The sequence below is a fragment of the Fulmarus glacialis genome, unplaced genomic scaffold (genome assembly GCF_000690835.1).
Source record: "Fulmarus glacialis isolate BGI_N327 unplaced genomic scaffold, ASM69083v1 scaffold37054, whole genome shotgun sequence".
NCBI lineage: Eukaryota > Metazoa > Chordata > Aves > Procellariiformes > Procellariidae > Fulmarus > Fulmarus glacialis.
In genome coordinates, this window is record NW_009209361.1 from 32,117 (window position 1) to 52,873 (window position 20,757).

At 41.5% G+C, this 20,757-nt stretch overlaps 1 protein-coding gene across 1 annotated transcript in view; it reads left to right on the forward strand.

Moving 5' to 3' along the window:
* The window catches only part of CPAMD8 (C3 and PZP-like, alpha-2-macroglobulin domain containing 8), a gene marked incomplete at its 5' end in the record, with an annotated part of 51,879 nt that overhangs the window by 30,018 nt on the left and 1,104 nt on the right, over positions 1–20,757 (forward strand). Inside the window, 12 exons of the mRNA XM_009576805.1 lie at positions 1,069–1,234; positions 1,792–1,878; positions 2,818–2,954; positions 3,338–3,493; positions 3,890–3,952; positions 4,339–4,577; positions 7,820–7,907; positions 13,368–13,442; positions 14,150–14,255; positions 14,345–14,455; positions 15,133–15,345; positions 15,628–15,702. Coding sequence (XP_009575100.1) covers positions 1,069–1,234; positions 1,792–1,878; positions 2,818–2,954; positions 3,338–3,493; positions 3,890–3,952; positions 4,339–4,577; positions 7,820–7,907; positions 13,368–13,442; positions 14,150–14,255; positions 14,345–14,455; positions 15,133–15,345; positions 15,628–15,702 — 1,516 coding nt within the window. The remainder of the gene's footprint in view (positions 1–1,068; positions 1,235–1,791; positions 1,879–2,817; positions 2,955–3,337; positions 3,494–3,889; positions 3,953–4,338; positions 4,578–7,819; positions 7,908–13,367; positions 13,443–14,149; positions 14,256–14,344; positions 14,456–15,132; positions 15,346–15,627; positions 15,703–20,757) is intronic.

Here is a 20,757-nt window from a genome sequence, read left to right on the forward strand (position 1 = left end):
GTAGGTCTGTACAGGTAGAACTGGAAGATTAAAACAGGAGGTGTAGTGGATGGTGCGGCATGTCTTGGTGATCTCTGCTCAGACAAAAGGATTGCCCATTCAGGCAAAACCCAGTGAGTTTATGGAGACTTTGAAACAGCCAGGCAAACAGCAGTATCTATTCAGAAACTCTCTGATAATCTCAGCACTTCTGATGGCACGCCTGTAGAGCTTGAAGAGTGAGACCATGCTGCCGCTGCAAGCAGATACTCCCTAACCCCCAGTTCTTGTTGGAGTGGAAGGCCTTCAACTGTATTAAAAATTTTAAAAAATAAACTATAAAATCCTCCAATGCTCATAGAGTAACTTTCTGCCTCCCTGCCAGCAATGTCCCCTCTCTGAGAAGTGATGTGATGCTCTCTCTGGGCTGCTGTGTGTCAAGACAGCCCTAGCATTTTTATTTGCTGGAAGTGCAGTTTATGTGGATCTAATGGTTTTCCTAGAGGAGATTTGCAAGTGTTACTAATGATCTTAGCTAGGAAATGAGGAAGGGGAAGGTTAGTGCCACAGGGAAATCAAAGGAAACCAAATTACATCAAGTCCAATTAAATTGTTTCTATAAATTATCAGAGCCACGTTCCTACATGGTGAGGTCATTGAGGGAGTTAATAAAACATGTTTGTTGGCTGCAGGGACCCCTGGGAACCTTGGCCTTTATTATCCTCTGGCGTCTGTTAGACGCTCCAGAGTGTCAGGAACACAATCAAACATACAGTAGAGAGCTTGCTTCTGCTCTGTTCATCTGCTGCCTTGCAGGGGCATGAAATTTCTTCAGCTTTAGGGGGGAATAAATGTGTCTCCATGTTAGTCTAGATCATTCTTGCTATGCTATTTGCTCCTTTTTTTGAATTTGTGATGTATGGCTTTTCTTAGGGAAAGGAAAGTGTTAGTGTCAGTCTGCAGAGAGCAAAATGAATCTTTCCTAGTTAGTTTTTTTTTAATGGACACAAAGTAATGAGAAATAAAGTGATTCTAACTTCTGAGATATAGGGGCTGCTAATATGTCTGGGCTCTTTCCCCTAAATATAGGAAGAAAGAACAGCTGTTGAGAAAGCAAAACACTTCTTAGAGTCCAACTTGTATTCAGCAGAAGACCCCTACACTACTGCCTTGGTTGCATACACCCTGACGCTGCTACACAGTCCCTCTGCTGCTGTGACGCTGCGGAAAATGAACAGCATGGCTATTACACAAGGTACTGTGCTCCTGGGTCCAATCTGGCAAGTCCCTGAACTGGCAGTCCTCTTACAGGAACAAGCAAATAGCCCTTGCTGCTTGAATAGTATATTTGAGTTATTGGAGAGGATAGAGCCTGTGAGATGAGGTCTTCCTCATGGCACAATTTGACTTTGTAAAGCAAGAATTTTCCTGACTCTCTGTAGAGAGGGCCGAGTACCTTAGTTCCACGCACGCAGCTGATGCTGAAGGAAGTCAAGTGTACCAGAGGCTCTGCAGTGCCTTTCCTGTCAATATGACAGAGTTTGCCTTGTAACACGTCACATTCCCTGGTGGTGTATTTTAATCCAAAATCCAAGAATTACCTAATTTGTCACGTTGAGCCATCTTTGTAATAAATAGCAAAGGGAGCCTCTTGCCCAAGGGTGCTTGTCTAAAAGGAGGGACAGTACAGTTCAGGGCATGAATCTGTTCTTTGAGTCAATGCAAAAGTAGAACTTGATTCTTCCCATTTACAGAGGCTTAGCTGCAGTCCTGCTGTAATAACATACATATTCCACTGTCCTATTTTTCTAGATGGCTTTACACACTGGAGCTTGACAGGAACTCTTGTTACGGATGAAGATACCTTCATGGGATTTAATGATGGTCTCTCTCAATCAGGTACTTACACTGCAAAGACAGAGAAAAGGGAATGGGCTACAACAGCAGGCCACAGACTGCATGTATTCTAGTGAATTGTTTATGTAATACAAGGTATTCTGAAAATGGCAGTCAGTCAGGGCAGGGTCCAGGTGACATGAGAGCTCATTAAAGGCAGGTAATGTTATGCTGAGAGAGCTGGTTAAGAGCAAATGAGAGACGGAGCTAGATGTAGTCAAGACAGGACTGTCTTTTCAGCCACAGCTGTCTCACCATTTTTCACTCGAGTTTTATAAAGACAGTGAGTGATACAGAAGAGTGAGAGCCATATGGGATTCCATCAGGGAGGAATCATTTGAAATGGAAATCTGAGAGAAGTCAAATACATTTAATTTTAGAGCTGTTTAGCTTTGTATTTTCAAATGGACCTAGGGATTGTATACCCAGCTTTTATTGGCAGTCACTGGCATTTCATCTGATTTCCTAGACTTTAACTATCAAAGCCACAACAACAGTGAATGATGCTATAATTTTCAAGTCACTTAAAGCCATTGACTCTTCTAATATGATGTAGGTGCACTGATGTTCAGGAAGAATCTAACGATATTGTATGAAAATCTCTAGGACAGGAATACAGTATGGGCAGCAGCAAAGTAGAACTGGAGTGGGAGAGTAATTTCTGGGATACAGTCAAGTAGAAAGAAGGTTATCTATTGTGTGAAGGAAAGAGCTTATATTGGAAGCAGAGATATCTTTGGAAGGTGATGCATCGTGGGTGCAGACATCTTTTAACTTCATTTTTCTCTTCCTGTATTTACTTCTACAGACTCTTAACTTTTTTTTATTTTTCAGTTAATGGATATTCATAGAACTATCTCTAGACCTGCCCAGATTCTCACTTCTAGATGCTATTTTGATATTTTTTTTAAAATTTCTACCCCTCCCCCCCCCGCCTTTCAGTTGTTTCTGCAGAAGTGGAAATGACATCTTACGCCCTTTTGACGTACACGCTCCTAGGAGATGTGGCCTCTGCGCTCCCAGTAGTAAAATGGCTTTCACAGCAGAGGAACGCACTTGGAGGATTCTCATCTACTCAGGTGGGCTGCCTCCGAAAGAAGAGGTAGCTTCAATGCATGCATAATCAATTGTAGAAATCAGTTGATTCAGGAATGGTCAATGCAGAGTTTCTGTCTAGAGTCTAGACAGAAACTGTCTGTGTCCTGGTAAGAAGAAAAACTTTCCAATGCTCTTTACTGCTTCCTTCTCGGACTGATAATTTGAAAGGAACCTAGACTTGACCTCATAGATGCCTTTGACAGCAAAAGTCAGAACAAAACCTGATTATTTCTTTTGCTATCTGAATTAATAAGGAAGATTCTTCTACCAGAAGCTGATGACTGTACAGCGCAGTGCTTGTTTATAAGTTTACTATGCTCCTGTATTCTTCACTATTCTGATCTCTCCCGCTTCTGATCCCTAGGACACATGTGTAGCCCTGCAGGCTCTGGCTGAATATGCTATCCTTTCTTATGTTGGAGGAGTCAACCTTACCATTTCCTTGGCTTCAACTAATCTAGACTACCAGGAGACATTTGAGCTTAACAAGATGAATAAAAAAGTCCTCCAGACTGCAGTGGTAGGTGGTTTTGTGTTTATGTAGCCAAATTTCTAAAGCAATCCATGTGAGCTGGGTTCTGAATGACAACTCAGATAAGTTCAGTAATGGTAAAAGCACAAGTTAAACACTGTGAGATCTTGGGGTTTTATGGCTGGGTTCTGATGTGAAGGAGGCAGCACTCAAAGTTAAAGGCATTTTTCACCATAAGTAGTGCCTGATGCTTATGTTGTGCTGCTGCTTGTTTCTACCACTGTTAAATGCAGGTGGCTGAAAAGAGCAAGGCATACTCACTTCACTTCCACAGTCTCCTTTATAACGGGAAAGATCTTTTGTACAGAATAAAGCTAAAATTGATATTCATTTCCATTCTGAGTGCCATGTCTTGTCTGTGTCTTAACTGTGGATTCTCCCCAGATCCCCAGTATTCCAACGGGGCTGTTTGTGAGTGCCAAAGGTGAAGGCTGCTGTCTGATGCAGGTAAAGTTGTCATGGGGCTGGAGAAATTATGTGAGCAGGTGATCTCTAAACTCACAGTCTATTTGCTACTTTTTTAATCCCAGTTTGCTGTGAAGAAGGAGTTACACTTTGAATTTTTCTCGAAGTAATTATATAACGTGGTGTTGCTTTAATTCATGGAAGTAAATGTGATTGTGCTTGGTTGAATCTGGTCTGGTATAGCTTTACCTATATAAAACCGTGTTGCAAAGCCTCTATTGCCTCTGTGCCTGCCATTGTCTCTCTCTGAAGAGATCCGGTGTTTATGCTGGTCTTTGGGGAACATTTGTAGATGTTATGGAATATTGGGGTCTAATAAACTGCCCTGATTTGTTTTGTTTCGTTCCCCCCCCCCACTTCTGCTGCAGATTGATGTCACTTATAATGTACCTGATCCTATTGCCAAACCAGCTTTCCAGCTCCTGGTTAACCTGAAGGAGCCAAAGTCAGAGCAGCATCTTCAAGCTCCAAATCTCCTGCGGTCTGTCTCTCCAGATGAGAATCGCTCTGAAGCCTTGCACAGAGAGAGGGCACCAGTGGATGATGATGACCCAGCTTCAGACCAGGACCATCAGGAATACAAAGTCATACTGGAGACGTGCACTAGGTAGGAAATGCCAGTCTGCGTCATGTCCTGCTTGTTTCTCAGAGACCATCTAGCTTGCTGATCAGCACACCTGTACTGATACATTTATTGATACAGGAAAAATACCAAATTCTTTCTTGCTGCACTGTCCGTATCTCAAACAGTGTAAGATAGAACACCTCACGTGCAGAATGCAGAATTTCACCCATAATTGTGGGTTGTAGGACAGAGTTATTGCACGGACATTCATGACCATTGTCTGCTGGCAATAATAATTTTAGTGCTAAGTATATGTTGAAGGTAGAGAAACAATAACAAAATTTACAAAGAGGGCAACACCTTGGGTTTTTATTATTAAGTTTCATTATTGCCTCTCCAAAACCTGAAGAAGACAAATTGAATGTCATTTGCTTGTATCAGGTGGAAGAGAAAAAGTTCTGGATTATTTTCTAGGTCTTCAGTAACAGGCTTTCCTTAAAAGCCTAAAAGAGCTAGGTAATTTCAACTGGTTAATTCGTATCTTAAACGTGTTGATAGTTTTATAAATATTATTGATTTGACTTTAATGTTTGAGTTGCTTATTCTTCACTTTTGGATACCAAAAACCTAATAGAAGATGCTTGTTGCCATGGTATGAATTTGGAATCTATGGTAAAGGACACAATATATGCAGATATTTGTTAATAAGCTCTCTAAAGCTCATTGCTTACCTCCTTATTCTGCATAAAGAAATTTCAAATAATTTTTAAAAATGGCATGATACTAAAGCTCCAGAAGTTTTGTTCCTAGCTCTCAAAGCACTTTGCAAAGACATTAGCAGTTCCATCTCGTTTTACAGGTTGGGAAACTTAAGATATTAAGAGAAAACAGCTTTCCTGTAGACAAACAGCAGCAAGAATAGTTTCTGACCTGTATTCAATCCACTTACACGTTTTGCTTAAGCACGTCAGTACTGTTGCAGTTATCAGGAGTTACTGATCTCGTTATAAAATGTTTTGATTTTTAAGGAGGCGTTGGAAAGTTGACCCAAAAGAGGGAAAGCCGCAACCAAAGTAAATAAGGAGGGCTTACAGCATCCTACTGTGTAACAGAAGAAACCATTCCCAAGAATTTCATAGCTATTCCACATATCTGTGACCAGGAGCATGGCAGGTGGTGGGGCTACAGCTTCACTGAACTGAAACAGCAGAAGTCAAGTGAACAGCTCAGATGTAATTCATGGAAATGGAAAACTTTTGCTCCCCTATCAGTTTCTGTCTCCTTCCTTCCTGCAGACGCAAAGCCATACAGTGACTCCAGGCAATTATGAGATCTTCTGTCTGTCAACACACTTGCCCCTTGCTCACGTGGCCATGTTGCTGGCAGATGCATTGCCTCTGGTTGCCACAAGCCTGTGAAATCCTGGGCCAGGCATTTTTCAGCCTAGTTGAATTCTTCCTCCCTCTAGTAACAACAACCAGTGATGAGCAACTCAAACTCATCATCCGAAAGTTTGCTGGGATCGGTCTGGCTGTATATAACACAATATCACTTTCTGAACCTCTTCTCCCCTGCCTAAGCACTGCAGCTTGTGTTGGGGAGGTAGGCTTATAAAGTCTTGTCAGTCCCTCGAAGATGCCTGTAACTAAGGAGGCTGCCTTGCATCAACACAACCTTTCTGTTGTTATTTCTGAAACTTCTGCCCTGGGAATTGCTGGAGCAAAGACAGAAACTTGAGAGGAAGTCTAGTCCAAGGAGATTGATTGCTTGGAAAGAAAACAAAAGCAAATGAAATCTTCCCTTTCCTCCCCTTCTTCCCATAATGATGCTCTTTTAACTCCTTCATCATCTTATTTAGGCAATGCGAATAGAGGAGTGCATCTAAGGATGACAATTGATATATTTTGAGCTGGGGGTGTTCTTCAGAATGTAATTGTTTTAAGTGTTGTCATGCTCAGTGAAGTCCTTGGGGCATTTTCAAGGAGTTAGGGAGAAAACAGTATGGGAAATAGAGGGCTATGATATATAACAAGAGAATGGGAAAAATGCAGGTAAAGGGATACTGTAGGATTTTTTAGGGACCATGGTGCATGGAGTTAGATTGGGATTAACAAGGCTTAATGTCTCTGGGAGACTGTCAGCCCTGAACTGTCTTCACAGAGCCAAATGGATGTGTCCACAGACCACTTCATGCTACTGTGGGCGTATGAGCTTCAGTGTGGCATTACATCCAGGTTGGCTCTGTGCAGAGCTTTAGCAAACTCAGACACCCGCCCTAGCTGTTGAGGTCTCTGTATAGAGGCCTCCAAGTAGCCTTGCAGGAGCCAGTTCAGATCTGGCAAATTTGGTCCTGGAAGCTGCATACTGTGTTTTCTCAGTGCTGGGCATGAGCTAATAAGCCCTCTTGGGTCCAAGCTCATTGTCTTTGTGGTGCAGCTAAACAGCAAACAGGTAAGCTGCCAAGGAGGGATAGTTCAGAGCTGACTGTATGCGAATGCAGAGAAAAGAGAGCCTTGTTCTGGAATTAGCAGGAGCTTCTTTGTTACAATGCCAACTCTTCTGCCATGCTGCAAGAAATTGAAATCTTTTGCAATGGCCCAAATAAACTTTCTCTCCACCCCTCCCTGTGTTTTTTTATGCACACTTCAGCAGTAACAACTCTGAATTTCAGTGGTTTTTTGCCATTCATATTATAGAGGATGATATAGGCAGTGAGTTCTTTAACACTAGTAACTAGAGAGCGAGGTTACTGACTCATTAGCAAAGACACTTTTCTCAATGTCAATTAGATGCTGGAGGGAAATCGCCATTTATGAAACCCCAGCGTTGAATGACTCTGCCTGCTATTGGGAAGTAACATTCCTCTTACACCACAATCCATTTACAGCCCTCTACTTAGGAGAGAACAGAAGTTTCTTCTACTCCAAGGGGTTATTCCTTTTTACCAAGTGCATTTTCTCAGTGATTACTGAGGCAAGCAGCCCCGCAGGAGACTATATCCTTCCTTCTGTTTTTCTGCCTCCATTTGCCTGGACATCTCCTGCATGTCTGCCCTCTGTGGGTTGTGCTTAATTTTTGTTGAATAAAAGGAGAAAAGATGATTTTGTAAAGCCAAGTAGACTGTGGCTTTCAACAAGTCCTTCAAAGAAGAGTAGATCCTCTTAATTTTTTTTCCTCTGAAGTTTGTTTCAGTTGTTCTCCACCCTGAGTTGTCCATGTACCATTTGTTGTCTTGGATCCTGTGTTTGTTTTCATTCTTTCTCTCTTTTTGTTCTCATGGGAAGATGGCTGCACTCTGGATCTTCTAACATGGCTGTCTTGGAAGTGCCATTGTTCTCAGGGTTTCGTGCAGATATTGAGAGCCTAGAGCAGGTAAGATGCTGTAATGAGAGTCCAAGGCATGATCTTGGGCCAGGACCTGGCTCTCTAATTGGCAGGGATTCCCATTGGGGAGCAATAGGAAGCAAATGCCATTGGATGTTAGAGCACTGTCCAAAAAGACGCAATTAAAATTGGGGGGCAGGAGATTTCGCTTGTCAAAAAGTATTTATCTGAAATGAGTAAACAGCTGTTCTGAACAAGATGAACAAATTTACCGAACATGGCCAAATGAAGGTTTATTACTGAGCACAGTGCACAGTAATTAAATGAGACCCATTTGGAAATGCTGAAGTGAAAATGTGCTCTAACAGGAGCTGTTTATGGCTTCTTAGTGGGCTCTGTTATCTCCAACATCTGGATTCCATTTCTTTGGAGGCTCTGTGTCTTGGAATTTTTTGCCTCTTTTTTTTTTTTTTTTCCCCTCTCCTTCTGGGAGAACATCATGTTTATTGCAAGCCAAACTGAGGTGGACAGAATGTGCCTCTTACCCAGCCAGCCCTCTAGGGGAGATGAACTGTAACCTTTAGCTTTGCTTTATATTTTGTGGAAGCATTACAGTGTATTCACTGCTGGTTTTTATGCTGCAAATAGGGTTTTTAAGGACTATGTAACTAAAGAGGTGTAAAATCCTTGCATCCTTGAGAACTGGTAAAGAGCTAAAAAGTATTTTGCTTCCAAAAGATCTTTTCTGTTGATAACTTTATCATCATTATACTGGGGGGGGGAGAGATTTCAGGAAGGAATTTTAAAGTAGAATTGTAGTGAAGACCAGGCAGTTTAATTTGACATCCTAATTCAAGAAAAGTGCACATTGCTTTGTCTTCTCTAGGATTTCACTTGATTTGGCTAATTTATAATATAAACACCATTGCATTTTCTTGGCAAAAATGAGACCAATGTGTTCCTCTTCAGGGGCTTACAGTCCATGTCAAAATCTGCTGTCAGATCGTCTCCTGGGCTGTCATTGAAGCCAGAGAAGCTTGTGTATTAGTCCCTGAGAAGAGAATTGCATCCTTTCAGTATTAGGGAGCTGTCCTGGAATACTTTTGTACAGAGATGTGTGTTGATGAGATCTGAAATTATTCCTGTAAAGAGAAATATCAAAGTTATTTTATATCTGTTCACTAGCTGCATGTTGAGAATTCTGTTTTCAAATGCATGCATGTAAAATGTATTAATTTTTATTTGCCTGTTGACCTTTGGGTGTGATATTCTCTCTCACATGCAACAAATGGTGCAACAAACTGAATATGGCTATTCAGATGAGTCAAGACCACCAGTAGGAGGTCTCCAGTATCCCTGTGGTAAGAGAAAGGAGGAAAATTAGGTGAGGGGGCCTGTAGTGGGTTTGGTTACTATTTTATGTCCTCCTGCTGAGGTGCTAGAGTGACAGTTGTTTGTACTGCTTTCAAATAAGTTCTCTTTCACAGCAATTTACATAAATAATGGCAGAAAAAATATGGATGGAAAACTGGCGTAGGACCAGAGAACTCAAAATGGGACAGAAGAAGAACAACAGGATACCTTTATGGTGTTAAACCCATGGAATGTTTCATTAGCAGAGGAAAAGGGAGGAATAAAGGGAGGGAAAGAAAGGAAAGAGTTGAAACAAAGAGTGCAAAGGGATTTTCATTACAGAAGAAGAGAAAATTTGTTAAGTAACAAATCCCTATACTCCTTATTCTTCCTGAAACAAGCTAAGAAGAAGTTACAGAAATGGGAGCTCCCATTGTCCAGGCTGTACTCAGTGAATATCTCCTTTACTGGTTTCAGCAGGGGACAGTTTCTAGGCTGAGAGTCCTGAGAAGGTCCCATAAGCTCATGTGTTAGAAGGGACTGCATAGGTTCTGTCACTTTAGTCCCTGAACTTTTTTTCCTTTTTGCCAAGGCAGCTGTGCTCTGGTATGAGGATTGTTTACGTGGCTGTGCCAGACAGATATCCCAGATAAAAACTTGTAAACCAAACATGCTTATTTTGTATTTAGTTACTACTAAAAGGCTGCTACATGCAGCAATCTGCTCCTGTGCTGTGCTGATGGTTTTACACTAACCTGTGTTCAGGGCATGTTGTACATGCTCTAAGTAGAGGAAACACTGAAGACAATTGTGAATATATGATTAATGTTAGGATATACACTCTGCAAGGAAACTCTGATTCTGGTTCCCCAATGAACTAGCTGTATAATGTTCCAAAACACTTTTGTTTGCAGTACCTCTTACTCTCTTTTGCCATCTAGTGTGTTGCCATAATCCCTGTGCTCTGTGACTCCAGCCTGCCTCCGGTGTTTGGTTTCTCATGGCTTCAGAGATTCTTCTGTCACATTCAGTGCCATCTTGCTGGTGCCTCAGCACTGCTAGTTCCTTGACTAGGTGCTGGTCAGCACTCCTAAATCAGAAACAAACACTGGGCATGTGGAAACTAGAGCAGAGAAACAGGGAGATTTACCCACACTGCTTGTGTTGGATAGATGCATCAATGTCTGGGAAGCATCATGTGTGAGCTTCATACCCTTCCTCCGTTCTGTCATATGGCCTGGATGGGAGCAGTCAGAAGGTAAAAGCAAGCTGTCCTGTTACTGCACAAGAGTTATTTTCTCAATGCTGAATGAGCTCTCCAGCACATTAGGCTTTCTCTAGCACTAAGCACAGGAGGTGGTTGTGCTTTCCCTTATGGCATCTTCCCACCTGTCTGAATCTCATGTTCCTGCCTCTATGGATAGAGAAGCAACAGAGTCCCAGTGTAGCCCCATCTGTTAGGGTCTCTGGGCATAGAATAGCAGGTGATTTCTTTTCCTTTCTCCCCCTGTCTTAATGGGAAAAGCAGCTGATTCTCTTTCTTAACTGAGAAGGCTGACCTCCTGCAGCACAGAGCTGATCCGAGCTAAGTCCTTGCAAATCTGAGAAGGATGTCAGGTACTTCTTCAGTGCTTGTCAGATACAAAAGAGCTTGTTCAAAACCCACCATTTTGAAAAGCCTTTGGGCAAAAGACTGTGTAATTGGTGCCTCGATTTGGCAAGAAGATTCTGTGCTTGGGATTCAGTACGGGGCAGTCCATTTCCATAACCCGAACAGAATTACTTCCTTTGGGCAGTAGGAGATTTTGCTAAATTGGAAAGGATATTGCTTCTTCAAGGAAGATTGTTCCTCTTGAAGAGCTGAATTCCATCTTTCTTACTGCAGAAACTCTTTGCATCTGTAAAAGTGAAATGTAGATCAAGCATATATATAGGTAGGCAGTGAAGATGCAGATAAAAACCCCTGTGATTTATTCATGGCTATCAAATGTGTATCCAAATCATGCTGACAAAAATGAAGTACCACTGAAGACCTGGTACTAGTTTTGTCTTGTATTTTGCACACCACCTTCAGCAGAGCCCTGTCATTCCCACCGCTGCATTTTCTTGTTACCCCAGCCATTTCCCTCTCCTCCTGGTGAGGAGGGGCAGGGCTGTAAATCACATTTCCTTGTTTGTTGTTTGCCCTCACAAGGGCGCAGTGTGCACGGAGCGGACCCATGTGCAGCTCCGGGGCAGTGATGGTTAATGAATGCTCTGTTGCACGTTGGGGGCAGCCCCCCTGGCTGTGCAGCCACAAATCCTTCTAATAATGCTGGGTGTCGACAAGGTCAGGAGGTCACCACAGGCTGGTATATATCAAGCTTCACCAGAAAAATGCAACTTTAGCTGAGCTGAGCATTTCCCGGTGGCGCCAGCCCCTTCAAGCCCTCGTAAAAGGACTGTCTGCAGCCATCTACTACTGAGTAATAACAGCCACCATCAGGCCCCTAAAATTATAAGGACAAATTAAATTGGCCCTTTCCATATTGTGTGGGACTTAAACACATGTTCCTTTGCTTGTTACAATAATAGCAGGAAGCTGTGTGCAGGGTTTTACAACTAGAAGCACTATGCTGAAGAAATTCACAGTTAAAGCTGTTGGTAGCAGGTCTGGGCAAATTTCAGTAGAAATGCTTTTTGCTCCATGTCATTTTTTCTAATGCATGATAATCATGCTTTGTTCTCCTTTCCTCAGAGTTTTCATTCTAAGATCTCAAAATAGCAGGAACATTTAAAAAAAAAAAAAAAAAAAAAGAGGGGGGGGGGCCCAAGGAAATATTATCCCTATGTCACAAAAGGGATTGTCTGTCAGAGAGGTTAAAGTAATAAGACAGTTTAGAGAACAGAATTAAAGTATCTGCTCTGGCCCTTACTCTGCTCCCCAAACTGGGATTAAAATGCAAGAGGCCTTTTCCACAGACCATCATCCTCCCCAGCTTCTGGATTAAATATTTTTCACACGATAGATGTGTTCTGAATACAATTTATCAAAACAGTAATGACTAATTGACTGATCAAGTACATACAGCATGACAGTCGTCATAATATTGAGATGTTAGTATTCCAGATATGGAAAATCATGGGAGTAACTCTCTTGGAAATTTTTAAAATAAAACTTCATAGAATTATATCAGGTGATAGCATTTTTATTTTGGTGGTGATTCAATAGCTTCTGTACCAGGGAGATAGTTACTAGATTCTTTGAGGTGGTACAGTAATTCTGTAAACAAGGGCTCTTGCACTTTCCTCTGAAGACCATGATCATGATGTACATACAGACAGTCAGCATGAGGAGATGAGCTAGAGCATTTTTACAAATGGCTGGGGTAGATTCGGGGCAGTAGCACCCCAGATATGGGAAGTACTCTTAAATTGTGTTGTAATACTCCTTAGATATGTACATTGTCCCAATAAATAAAAAGCGTAAGACGAGGTAGTCCGTGGGCCTGACTGGTACAATGCAAATTACAAATCCCTGGGCCTCAGGGGGAGAGAAGACGAGTAGCAGAGGCCTGGCCTGACCCCATTCGTCAAAAGGAAGGATGCCTAGGGCTCTTTCAAATGGCTGCTCTTTTCAAATGTAAGGATTAATTTTCCTGGCAGAAGAATGTTTTGGATTTTTCAGCTGGTGGGAGAAGGGGACCTTTAGTACCCAGTGAGATCCGGCAGCATGATTCCCTGGTGGTCTGAAGGAGTGTAAATAAGAGACTTTATCGAGTGTTTTGGGGTCTCTGAGGTCTTGCTTGAGCCTTGGTACTGAAAACCATCTGGGAGTTATTCAATTAGATTATGGATGATATGTCAGGCATAGTCTGAGAGAGATAAATGCACCAGGGTCCAGGGAGAACCCTCACCATTTTGCACCTTGCAAGCATTCCTCATCAGGTCACAGAAAAGAACACAGATGGCTTTTTCCTCAATTGTATGATAGCAACTGCAATCCTCTTTGCATTTCCCCTCTCTTACTGAAATATCCTTTTCCAGCAGAAGAAATTCCTGGGTTTTAGTGTCCGATCAGTTTTCTAAGCAGTCTAAAATCTTTCTTATTCTCTAATTTCAACCTGTTTTCTGTAAAATGAGATTAAACTAAACCTGTTGATTTTTTTTCCCCAGTTATTGATGAACAAGCAAATTGGATTAAAAAGATATGAAGTGGATGGAAGAAAAGTCCTTTTTTATTTTGATGAGGTAATGACTTTGTTTCTTATAATTATGTTGCTTTTCAATGAAAGGCAAATGACCAGTGGATCAAGCATAGGTAGTGTATTGATGTTGGCGGTCCCTCACAGATGAGGATTCCTGTGCAGCTTTAACTGGCCAGTTGCTTGAGCCTCTTTTGAAGCAGGTAGGTATTGTGGTTTTGGTTGGAAACCAAAGCATAATAGAGGCAGGTGATTAGCTTCAGCCCATATAGAATTTCTGGGCAGATATCACTTAGTTTTTGCCTCAAAATAATCTCATCTCCAGGTACAACCAGCATTGCTAAATGGACGGAATAAAAATGCAGTCTAATTTAGATCTCACAGCACATACTTGAGAGTGGAAGATGAGATCTATCTTGGCTTGGTCATCAGCAGTAAATTGTTAGCTAGTTGCATTAGAAAGCTGGCTGAAGACAAGAGTGGTGCTAGGTAAACTAGAGAGTACAGCTTGTGTTTCAGATTTGACTTTCTGACATTGTTGTATGGCAAGTATGTGCTTTAAAGGCCAGCAAAGTATCATCTATTTTAATTCATCCTGTTTGGCTTTTATTCATTATCTTTGTCTCTATACCTAGTATTGGAGGTGTCCAGCACAGCATGTTACATTAGGGGCACATGCTACATTTATTTATCTCTCTCCTCACTTAAAGTGCAGTTTTTGTTACAATGAGTCTTTTGTATAATTTCATACAGATTCCTAGCCAGTGCATGACCTGTGTAAAGTTTCAAGCTTTCAGAGAACATATAGTTGGGAAAACAGCTCCCGTTCCTATCAAAGTGTATGATTACTATGAGCCAGGTATGTACCTGTTTTCCTTCAATTTTTGCCAGCGTTAGAGCTCTAGGCATAAGGCTCAATTGTGATTTCTCATTCTTGCTGGCCTGCAGCTTTTGAAGCAACTCGTTTCTACAACGTGAGTGAAAACAGTCCCTTGGCTCGGGAGCTCTGTGATGGGCCAACATGCAATGAGGTGGAAAGCTCAGCTAGCCAATGGGTTGGTAAGTTGCACCAAAGCCAAGCAGATTTCTTGGAAAATGGAGCCTACAGACATACTTTCCAGGAGTTTGGAACTCAAAATTATATTTAGAAAAATGCTCTATTTCACTATCTGTGTTAGTGGAAGTTTTAACGGTGGAATAGCAGTATTAAACTTATGACAGCCAAACAGACCAATGTAGTCTGCTCTTCAGTCACCAAAGTGACTATTATTTGCTTCAGAGGCAAGATATAATGTATAATTTTGGAAGAACCTGCACAAGGTGAGATGTGTTAATAAACATAAAGGTAAAAACTCTTTAAAATGCAATTTGGTTTTCTTTCTCTAAAATATCTTGTAATAGAGTTCCACAATTAACTGTAGGAAGATTGAACAATTTCATGCATCAGTGAAAGGAGTAATTTTCCTCAGAAACTATACGTTCCTTTCTGTCCTCTATGTCATACAAAATAGTTGCTTTATCCTATATCTGGAATCTGCTGCAATGTGGTTCTTTCAGAAAGACAGCTTTATTCCCAGAGCTTTTTATTCTACCAAGTTTGTAAATTCCTATGAGAAGTCTTAGGGAATTCAACATGAAAACTTACATTAGAGAAACAGAAGAAAATTGCCACTTCATCTTCCCCTTCCGCATGCTATGCAAAAATATTGCTTTGGATATTTTTGTTTACTTTTCAGGCTTTGTTCACTCTGGACCATGCAATAACATTTTTGGCTGCTTGGAGGATGAGTATTTTGAGCAGTGCATGTGTTCGCGAGACTGTGGCTATGATGGGGAGCCTGTATGTGGATCAGATGGACAGATTTACCCAAACCATTGCCAGATGGAAGTAGCATCGTGCAGGAATAATACCAGGATAGAACAGATGCCCATGTCTCAATGTTCTGCCTGTAGGTTTCACTCAGTTCCCTTTTCTGTTATGATCTAGCTGCAGAACACTACAAATCCTTGTCTAAGCAAATGATAATTACGTATGTGTGGTAGGGAAAAGAGGAGAATCCTAGATAAAACTGACATCCATGAAATGTAATATCCTTTGGAGATTCTGCATGGACTTTCAAGATGTGCAGTGTAGTAGCTCAGTGAACTGAGTATGCAACCTCTGGAATTGCAAACATTTTCTAGATATTTATTAACAAATTTTATGACCAATGCTTTTTTTCTATTTACAGCCAAGAATTTGCCAGAAGAAAGGGAGACGCACTCCCACACAGTTGAGCAACCCAGTGTTCAACAAACTCCAGCAGGTAATATCGTACCTTAGCATTTATCTAAGGCCTTTTTCTTTAGCAGGGTTAAAGCTTATCCTACCACTGTATAAAAGTATATATGGCTCTTAAGCACATTTAAGTAAAGATGCTGAATTTCGTCATCTTTTAGAAAAGACAGAACGTTCAGAAATCAGAAAAAATGAAGAGGTCAAGGAAACTTAGGACTATTCAACTATTCAACAACAGACTAGCTCTTCTAGTCCTTTTCCTTTCAGGAAATCTTGCATGATACCTGCTCTATTCAGTGCACATGCAAGATTTAGGTAATTGTTCATAGGAGCGGCCAAGTGGCCCTCCTATTTTCTCAGCCTTGGTATGTTTGAACAACACATACTCTGTGGTCTTTTCTTCAATATTAAGCTGGAAAGATCACATTTAAAACCAGGCTGATGTAATGTGTTTCAACAAACAACTGAACAGGGCATGACAACAGACCAAACCATTGCAAGAACTAGAATCCAGGTGGATTAACTTTGTCTCTAGCAGTTCTGTACAAAAATTGAGCTGGCAGTCTTGATTCTCTCAGAGCTGCTGTTTAGAATAAAGGGCCTTAGTGAGCAAAAATGTTAAGGTCAGTAGATGGAGGTAGCCAGGAATTTGGCTGCTCATTTTATTTGGTGCTTATATTCATACACTTTTTTCCAAGACTCATGTCGAACTTGCTCATGGCTCACAATAAATCTCACCAAGAAGCATTGGAGGGTCAATAGAATAGTTTGTTTCGTGCTGTTTCTAGTAAATAAACTGGACTAGATTTTTCCTGGCTGCTTTCCACTCATTAATTTTCCCCTGGCCTCTAACTCTCCTAACAAATCGATAAAACAAGTTAATTCTTCAAGAGAAGACTCTGTGCCTTCTCGTGTCCTTCTTGTGCACCAGAGTTCAGACAAACATGTGTCCAACATGAGAGACACCATCCTGTTCTTTGCCCTTCCTCTGCTATACAGAAGTTGATGGACAGTTTTCTTATTAAGGTGTAAAAGCTTGGTGAATATTCTATTATGACTATTTCTATAGGTCATTCAATCTTACAGTGTTTAATGTCTCTCCTGTTTTCTGTCCCTTTGTTTCTGGACTTAGTGTGAATATATATAAGATTGCTGTCTGTTAGAATAACTGAGGTGAATGCTTTTTGCTTTTTATTCTGTGCAAATGCTATGTACTCAGCATGGAAACTCTGTTTGCAATCTGAACCCTTTAAAGCAGCATTCCCAAACTGCTCTGTAGGGCACTGCTGGTATGCGAGGCCATACTAAGTGTTTTGCTGCTGGTCTACAAAATGGGACTGCAATTACATTATTTTCAAATAAAAATTTGATAGTAAAAATATGGTTACCTGGGAAAAAAAAATGTGGAACTTGACGGTAGTCCACAATCCAAAAATTTTCAGAACAACGTTTCTGAAATAATCTGCATTAAAGTATCTGTCTAAGAAAAATAACTCTCTGGTTTTCTGTTCTAAACAGACAAAAGCAGTGTTGGCTCAGTAGGCTATCAATAAGAGCAAAAGTATCTGAATTTTTTTTTTGTGTGTGTGGCATTTTTATACAGATGTTAGATTAACAAACCCGTATGCCATAAGGATATGTTTGTCAAAGCACAAGCATTTAGAGCTGGCTTTGTTCTAGGATCTGTGAGCGTTCAAGTTGAGAGTCTCCTGGAAGGCAGATACTCTTCTGAACTGAGCTGACTGAGCAGCCATGGCAAAGTGAGCATTCAAAAATAAAACTGACTAAATCCTGCATCAGGAAAAGTGCCCAGCATGTGATTTTCATTAATCCTCTGGGCTCCTCTCAGGTCAACCACATGGTACATGAATCAAAGTTTAACAAATGAATGAATCCCTCCTTATACACGGGTTTCATTTGGACTCACTGGTTTGTTAGCATTGAAGCATGTGATTGGTTTAAGTCGGCTCAGGTGCTCTGGGTTTCTAGTGAAAGTTTTGATGAGCCATGTCTAAATCTGCGATTTCCTAAAAGGATGCAAAACTCCAGGAGCCAAATCAAGCTTAGGGCAGGTTGGTGAAACTGCCTCAGGGTGTTAATCTTCAGGAAATACCATTTTCTTGGAGAACCTCGTGGTGTTTATATTGTCTGAAATCCTTCTGTATTTGCCATATGACTTGTGCAGGCTCAGCTTGGTTTGATTGATGCTTTCATTGTTAGCTCTTGTCTATGTTACCCCAGCAATGGAAACAATGAGAGCCAGCTTCCTTCCAGCAAACAGTGGGGAACTTCATAATGTGTTCGGGCTCACTCTGGCAAACACAGACTTGCAGTGTAGTTCTATATACACCAGTGAGTTTGCTAGAATAAACAACAGCTTTTGAGTTATGCTATTCAAGATAAGCGATTGTATATAGATGGTCCTGAAAAATCAGGATGCAGTGCTTCTTGCAGCACCTAGCTATTGTCAAAGCATTTTAAAATGCTTTTCAAAAGTCTTCAGCAGGTGTTGAGCTTAGATCTCAAAACTGTAGCCTTTTTTTATACAGATGGGTAGATCCTCTTTGCATCTTTAGAAATATTCTCTTGATTGAGAGGGAAGTGTGCAGGGTGACAGGACTCAACTGAAACAACTCATGTCTGAATCCCCTTCCTCAGCTGTTCTTTCTCACAGGTGAATTACTGAGACTCAGAGGGATGGAACAGGTTTTTGATGAGTATCATGGACCCACCTCTGCCTCTAAGCATTGAAGCTCTGCTAGTATGCTTTCACAGCCTGTTCCAGTCATGTTTGTTTGGACTGAAAGCTTCTGGAGCAGGATTTTGGTTGCTAGCTGGAGTATCAGTATCTTGAGTGCCTCTCTGTCTGTGGGTTTCCTGACATGATTGTCACACTAGGCTACAAAAATATGGGTGGATTTCAGAGCCTCAGGGATCCTCAGTAGCTCTGATACCATCTCTCTGATGAAGTGGTGCTTTGATTGCTTCCGTAGATCATTAACGCTCTTCTGAAATTACCTAAATCTTCGCTGCCGAAATTGCTGAATGTATAGCCACTGATGTTGGAAGACAATATGTTGATACCACCGTAATGTTGTGATTCAACATGTATTCGATGGAAAAGCAGTATCAAAGTGTGGTGCAGCAGTACTCAGCGGTATCAGTGCTGCTGTGGTGTTGCACTCTGAGCAGGCAGCCCACCCAGCTTCATGCTGTCTGAACCCCCAACCTTCTCCCCACAGCCGGAGCCATGTTATTTGTACAGTTCTGCACTAGCAGTTAGAAGGGCCAGTAGCTGGAAGAAAATTCTAGGTGGAATTATGATACTTTATTTGGTGGTGGTGCTGGTGTTTTTTAAAAAATTAAATGCCATCACCTATCACTAGCTCCTAACAGGAACATCAGAGTGAACTCTGCTTCCAGGTGGAGTCATCTCACAGCACTCCCTGGCAGGCGCATTATTCACAGGACCGCTGTTCTTTTAGGATTGATTGAACTGGCAATGGGCCATTTTTCCTTTCACCCCATCGGTGTTCAGCAAACATTGGCTTAGGCACAAACATTTGGAGATGGGGGAGTGGTTTGTATGCAACAGGAAATGTCGGCCTTTCGTCTTTGCTTTGACTCCAATGCTGCATTCCTGGGAAGAGTGAGGTCTGTGATGTTAATTCTGTCCCTGGTGGACAGCAATCATCCATTCATAGAACAAGCTCATGATCTGGCAGGTTCTCGCATGGAGAAGGCCAAGAAGAAGTGAACACAGAGACTGACTCTGCTTTCAGGCAAGCGTTCCCTTGCCTAGGGCTGAGCCTGTTGCTGGGAGGATGTGGGAGGCAACAGAAAAGAGCCTTCAGATATTTTATTTCTAGAGAACAAACATTTCCAAAGGCCTTGACGAGCGTTCTCCTTAAATAAAGCCAACTTTGTGGGGGGTGGGGAGGAGGGGGACTTTTCCTCCTTACAACAATTATGTTTCAGTGATGGCTTTGGTTTGGATTAGGGCAGTGTATATGGAAAGCAAACAGGAAAGATGGACAGCTGAGCTGGCTCGAGGAACAGTTTAGAAAAAGGGGACCTACTGATATTCCTAGAAGTTTTATCTTGCTGTCTTACCCTCTGGACAGTGAGCAATCACCCACCACAGAGAGGCACAGCCTGTTTTGAGTGGGATATGTACTTGTGAGTGACCTGCCAATGTCTTAGTATAGACTGGAGTGAATGCAAGGAGGATAAATATCTGTTTCTGCCTGTGATGTGTCTGTTCCTATCTTAAATGATGGAAGTTTCTCAGTGGTATGTGACTGTGCTGAAGCAGATGTATCTCAGCTACTGCTAGTTCAGGCTGAGGGAGAAGTGAATGGCTTTGATGTAATCTCCTGGCCAAAATCTTCATTCTGTTTGGGCTGAAAAGAAATCTAGCTGCTTAAACTGATCTTTTTCATGACATGCACCAAGTAAACTGCTCTAATGCAGTCTGCCCTTTAGCTTTGTAACTGACTTTTATAAAATGGTGCTTAAAAGAATGCACACATTACATATCTTTGTATGGATTGGTCTCTCCTTAACTGAGGTACTTGGCTTGGACCTAGTCAAAGGAGAGAGAAGCATTTTCAGGGTGCAGAGTAACTCATCTGTGACATCTGGTGTTCTCAAAGATATCTCTTATCTTACTGTATAGAGGTCTTGGTGTGAACTGGTTCCTAACTTAAGCACCTCAGTCAATGCCTAAAATTAGATACTTTAAAATGAAACTTTGAGATTTTTTCAAATTACATGCCCCGCCCCCGCCCCCCCCCAATTTCTTTCATTATTTTCCAGTGCCCAAGTCTCAGACTGGGAAATTGAAAATTCTGATTTACGGCAGCTTTTCTCCTTGCGTGTGAACCTAAGCATGCATATGCAGGTCCATTGACATATGTAGCCTCCTTTACTCATGTAAGGCACTCATTTGGCCCCTGATTTGCCTCCCTGATTAACATTCCTTTCCTTTTATGTCATTGCCCTTCTCTGTGATGCAATATCTGATGCTGAAATGCAGTTTCTTCAGCTAATGCACAACCTGAGACTCTATGTGGTTTCCTTT